The sequence below is a fragment of the Mus pahari genome, chromosome 13 (assembly GCF_900095145.1).
Source record: "Mus pahari chromosome 13, PAHARI_EIJ_v1.1, whole genome shotgun sequence".
NCBI lineage: Eukaryota > Metazoa > Chordata > Mammalia > Rodentia > Muridae > Mus > Mus pahari.
Window position 1 is genome coordinate 72919689 of NC_034602.1, and position 6675 is coordinate 72926363.

Genomic DNA, 6675 nt, shown 5'->3' on the forward strand with positions numbered 1-6675 from the left:
TGAAGAAGGAGATGGAGGAATGGGAGACTGTGGGTGGGAGGGTGTTACTGAGAGGAGAGGAGGGAGTGGGGCTGCATTTGGGATGTAAAATGAATAAATAAATAATAAGTGAAGAAAAGGAGAATAGCTCAATTGAACCAAGAAATTGTGCATTTTCAGCAAGTTAGCTGACAGGGTACATTCCATATAGTAAACAAATAGGTTTACAAGCAGAAAACAACTTTAAAAATTCTTTTCACTAGCACACTCCCATCAATAGATATTATGTGTGAACCACTAAATACACTAAATACACTATATGTGTAGCATTAGACATTGTTCGAATCAAACCAAGCTTGGGTGACTTTATACCAAATTCACCATTACTACTGCATATTTTAAAATCAAACTCAAAACTCGGTAAGATGATTTATAATGTTCTAGAAAACAGACTGAGAATTGTACAGGTTTCAGGTATAGAAAACCTTTTCTTTCCTCAAGTTTATCTTGTGTTTGAATTTAAATTGACCTGTGCATTATTTTTAAGTTCTAGCTTGTTATCAGATGGCCTTTTGGAAAGTGGCTGTACCATGAAGGTTCTGACCTAAAAATGTGCTGCAATATTGATGGATTCATAGAGATACTGGAGCTGCAGAAACTGGCAGGCATTTGGGAGCAGTAAGTGGGTGACATGGCTTGTCCCCAACCTCCCACATTCTTCTTCTTAGATGATCTAAGATGAGCACCTCTACTGTGTCACAACTCACCTCCATGATGACAATGATGAATATTATGGACTCAATATGTGGTCAAATCATCTTGGTTGTTTTATTCACGTGTTTAGCTACATCCCCCCACAAAATAACCTCACTTATGTAAAAGTCAAAATAGAATTCCACAGTAATAACAAAATAAAGTATTTTATTTGAATATCAGCAATCATATTGACAGTATTTATGAATCCTTTTTTAGGGAATATTGCAAGGAAAAATTCATATTAGCAATGTATTTTTCTCATGAAAATTTAAAAGAAATGCTCACATTCATGACAAATACACATCAATATGAAATCTTAAGGTAAAATTAGTATAAATGTTCTATTTTCTTGTGTTTAGTATAAAAAATTTCAGATATGCAAAGTCATTTCCTTTGTTTTTCATTTGTGAACACTGCTACCTTAATTACAATCAATATTTGTGCCAATGATGTGGTCCAGTGTTAAAAGTGCTTATCACAAAATATGAGATCATGGGATTAGCCCTGAAGACCACATAGAAGAAGAAATCAATGCCCACATGTTCTCTCATATGTATACACACACACACACACACACACAGATGCATTCATATATTAAAACAAATTTTAAAAATCTTTAATTCCAAGTATACTAAATTACAGAGTAAAACCTAAATATAGTAAATTGTGCTGTTTAAAAGGGACTATTAAATATAACAAAATGCTATTACATTCTAATTAATATGTGTAGAATTTTGTATTTGTACCTGAGATTTCAAATATTGATCCATGCTATATTTTAAATGAATATATGAGTAACTCAGAAAATTTAGGTATTAAAAATAGCGATAATTTGGTTACTTGATTAAATTCCCATATCTCTTTTTGCAGAAGATAGCAGTCAGAAACAAAGGCAAAGTATATTTTAAGGTGCAACCCCCACGAGTTTGAGAACAGCTTGGCATACATAGACAGAATGGAGTCTCAGCTATGTGATAAGGAGATTCTCAAACAAAAAAATACCCGCTCCCCAAAAACAAGGCAAACTAGTTTACTTTTGTATGTGTTAAATGGGAATAAGTAAAATATTATTGTATTTTCAGAGGGCTGTTGATATCTTTGAGTAACATACATTTATATCTCTTTGTCCTGTTTTTAACCTACTTTTCATAGAGTTGTTTAGATTCTTTTTTTCCCAAGACACATTCATTTTAGTAAGCATATACATGAATATAGCCATAAGTAGTAACAAAATAAAATGTCTAAAATTTAGTTGAACCTTATTCTTATTTTGTTTATGATTTTACTGAGCTAATTCTTTAGAGTTTTAAAGTATAATAAAATTATAGTGGTTGAAATCTATGGTAGTAGTACACAGTTATTGAATTAAAATATAAGCAGCATAAAACTTTATCCTTTGAAAGTCTGAGATACAAAAGGATTGTTAATGTTTTCTTTACAACATGTTGGAGATCAACATAAAAACATATGAAACAAATATATACAAAAACTAAGAAACATACTTTATTTATTATCTTATTACACAATGGATGTTTTATTATTCCTTTATTATTTCTGAGTTCCTTTTGGGGGGACTAACACATTTGAAACTTACTTGTTGAGTTTTTATCCAGAGTATCATTCATTTCTTCCCCCCATGTGAAGCTTTCTGATCTGTTCAATAAATATACAACAAAAACCTTTCACTCAAGGCAAAGACACAGGAACAGATGGTGGATCCTCAAGACAAAACAGTCTTCAGGCAGACTCAGATTCGTAAGCATACAAGAGACACACATGAGGCAGACTAAATCAACAGATAGGAGACACAGGAGAAGTAGAGAATAAAAACGTGGGCTTGACCATGGTTTAAATAGGAAGGGCTTTGACTTCTTTCCTCACTGCAATGCCAAGGCATGTGGGTGACTGAGTTTACAGTGAATTTATTTATATAACTCATTCTTGCAAATATTCATAAAATAAAAATTAATAATGTTTGTAAATATGGCAGCGTAAAATCAAAAGACAGTACAGCATGAACAAAACAAACAAAGTTGAGTTAGACTATGAACCAGTTCTGAGTATTTGTATATATGTATGAATTTATTTTTAGAAAATGTCTCTTCCTATTATCACAAATATAACTATAGGCATATAAGCTATCTTAAGTAGCCAAGATCCTTGAGTGTTGGCACTGTGAGTCTACTCAAGTGGATAGCTCTTCATTGTGTGTGGGCTCATGTGTAGCATTATAAGCTTTCTCACAGTGACCCTCTATTCTACTTTATAGATGCCTATGGGGTTACCTAAGTCTTGTCTATATAAATGTTTACATGTTTGATCAATTACTGTGAAAATTGTTCCATGTGGAGATGTTATAACAAGTAGAGAATTAATTATAGAACAAAATTCAAATTTCAGCATTCTTCTGAGATACCACACATCTTTCCAAGCTGGTAGAGTGATGACCCCAAAGAAAAGAAATCAATTTTGTGATTAGCTTGATTCCTTTTACTATATTATACAAATTTTACTTTATTTTGGCACATTAGAGGTCTTTGTTTCTTGCTCAATTCAGGAATAGGTATTCCTTTTTTTGGTAAAAGTCATTCCAAGTTACTTGTACATTGATTTTGTAAATAATTCCAAGTATCATTATACAGTTCTCATGCATCATCACCAAAAAGTATTTAAAAAATAAAGTATCCCTGTTAGCAAGAAATACTGTCTTTGGGACTTTCTATACTGAGGCTCCTTGAAACCAAGGGGAATTATAAAGTTCTATATGAATCTGGGCAAAAATTAACTTTTAAACAGCCTTTAGAAACTCTATTATTAATTATTATTGTTATACACAGATGGTATATGTCAACTTAGCTACAAGTAACTTTAATTGAACCTATAAAGCAATATTTGCTATATTTGCTTCAAATATATTGAGGAAACCATAGGATTTTCTTGACTATTATGCTGTAAACAATATAAATAGAAGAATCATCATTATTAATTCAAGGAAAAATTTTATTTCAGCAGCAAAATTGCTATAATTGACATAAACCAATAGCTGAATTTTGACCTGATCTGAGACCAGTAATTTTAATTTGAGCTGAAACATCTTAAAATTTCAATTCATTCCTGGCAAAATGTCAACACACAAGCAAAATCAGGAATTTTATAACTTCGCTTACATTTTAGAGACAGCATTTTAATAAAGATATAAGCTTTAACTTAAGTAAACCCCCTTCCTTAAGACTTAGACATCTATGCCAATGAGGAGATGGAAAGATTGTAAGAGCCCGGAAACGATAGAGAACTCTGAGGAAACAGTTTCTTCAAACTCATCAGGCTGACTATGTGAGCTCACAGAGATGAGGCAAAACTCCCAAGTCAAGTCTGCAGGTCACAATGCTGAGAGAGGGGTGGGGGGAAGAATAGGCAAAGAGTTGTGGGTGTAGACATGAGGAGTTTGGAGAGGAATATATAGAATAAAATTGTTTATCCAAAAAAAAAAAAAAAGACAAGCAAATATAACCAATTATACTCCAAGTATAATTTGTGTATTAAATGATTCTGGCTAAAGTTGATAAACTAAGGCAATGAAGTCTAGTATTTCAGCTGATGCTTCAAGACCTTGTTTTTTTTTGTTTTTTTTTTTTTTTAAGTTTATCTCTCTATGTACATTATATAACTATGTTGAAGACCTTGTTTTTTATGTTTATCTCTCTAGGTACATTATATAATTATATTTGACCTAAATTGTGGCATGTTGAAACCATTACATTTTTGGAATTTCAGGTCTAAGCACATATGCATAAACCCTAATGGTTTTAGTAGATTAACTGTAGTGTTCCTTCTAAATACATTAGATTTATTTCCAATTTTATGATGTCTAACAAACTCAGTTGTCAAGAGTTTCAGTTCTAATCCATAAACTACTATTTTTAACAAACTTCAAACAGAATGTGCAAAGCTACGGTTTGTCAAGAGCACTACCAATTACATTTTTAATATATGGAAACTGAAAGATGCTCAGTTTTGTTTTGTTTTCTACTTCTACTTGAGAATATATCTGGTTTTTCTTTTTTTTTCCTTTGTACGAACCTTGAAGTAATGAGGCAGTAGCATGTTTTACTATGAGATCAGGAACCAACCTGGTCTTGTCTCAAAGAGTACTTTTTTCTTCACAAAACCATACTAAACGCACTCTTTTTTCTATATATGAAATACAATAATAGATCAACAGACTAAGAGCTACATTAGTCTGTGAGAGTGTCATTGGACATAAATAATTCACCACCATTTTATGTACAAATTGGGTGATTGACTGGGTATTGCAGATTGGATATTTATCATATATGTTCCATGTAGCCATAGGATAAAACAGTGATGTATGAAGTAAACTTAGAACTGTTTATGTTACTTGCATCTAATTGGTTTTCATTAGTACCTATAAATTCTTTATATTCATATGAACTAGGCCATCTTTTCACTATCTAAGCCAAGATGTGCCTGTCTATAATGTTTTCATATAGATTTAAAAAAACAATAAATTTGAGGAATAACAAAACAAATTGTTAATTTTTTGAAAGTCTGAGGTTTGCAGTTTCCTGCAGGGAGGTGACAGTGTTTGTGTTGCTGTTTTGAGTGTCAAACGATGTAAAACTGGAAACATTTCAATAACATGAACAACAACAAAATAAGATGCGACAAAGTCTAAGGGAATAATAATAGATGTTTCTGAGGCGTAAACAGAATATGGAAAGTTCTGAGAAGAACAAGAAAATACTAAGCACCAATCCAGGTGGCCAGCCCAGAATCCTGCTAATTCAATTAATTACCCTATATAATACTGCTATGACATATTAAGGCAATAAGACTATTTTGAGATCAAGCTCTTGCAAATAATTCAATGTTATTTTAATATTTGTATTGATAACATCAGTTTTATTTTTCTCATTCTCATTGTACTGATGTCTTTCCATCATAAATTTATATGTATGAACTCTCACTCAAGGCAATCCTCCTGACTCAACTTTCAATAGGCTGGGAATCAGCGATAAGTCCTCATGCTTAGATTAATTCCTGCTTTTTATTAACTCTAGTTCACAACAGAAATTTAGTGAAATTCCATTTCTATTTCATTAAAATATTGTTATTCATCAATTGTTGCATTATAATAGGCAATCACTTCCTAAGCCTTTTTTAGTGAATTTATATTCTGCATTTCTTGCTCAGGTTAGAATAGCTATATTTACTTATAATATGAGTGGAATTATGGCTGATTTCCTATGAACATATGAGTTGAACTTCTTCCGATATATTTTATGCTTCTTTCGTGCCCACAGAGACATCTGGATGGTCATTAAGATTGTGAAAATACCAACTGAAAAAAAAAAAAAAACAATCACAATATTATAATCCTATAGAAAGAAGAAATTCTATCTTAAACTCTAAAAATAATTTGTAATAGAAAATATTTCCCAAATGTTTCATGGCTTCTGTACTGGCTGTTTTGTGTGTGTGTGTGTGTGTGTGTGTGTGTGTGTGTGTGTGTGTGTGTGTGTGTTAACTTGACACATGCTGTAGTTATCACAGAGAAAGGAGCTTCAGTTGGGGAAGTGCCTCCATGAGATCCAGCTCTAACCCATTTTCTCAATTAGTGATCAAGGGGAGAGGTCCCCTTGTGGGTGGTACCATCTCTGGGCTGGTAGTCTTGGGTTCTATAAGAGAGAAAGCTGAAACCCTGTAGGTACAACAACAATATGAACTGACCAGCACCCCCTGAGCTTGTGTCTCTAGCTGCATATGTACCAGAAGATGGCCTAATCGGCCATCATTGGGAAGAGAGGCCCCTTGGTCTTGTAAACTTTATATGACCCAGCACAGGGGAAGGCCAGGGCCAAGTACTGGGAGTGGGTGGGTAGGGGAGCAGGGATGGGGGGTATAGGGAACTTTCGGGAT

General features: G+C 33.0%; 1 protein-coding gene across 1 annotated transcript in view; it reads right to left on the reverse strand.

The window, feature by feature from the left end:
* Positions 1 to 2271: 2271 nt before the first annotated feature.
* Tecrl (trans-2,3-enoyl-CoA reductase like) overlaps positions 2272 to 6675 on the reverse strand; it is a 79487-nt gene continuing 75083 nt past the window's right edge. The window contains exon 12 of the mRNA XM_021211298.2: positions 2272 to 6097. Coding sequence (XP_021066957.1) covers positions 5970 to 6097 — 128 coding nt within the window. The 3' untranslated portion in view covers positions 2272 to 5969. The remainder of the gene's footprint in view (positions 6098 to 6675) is intronic.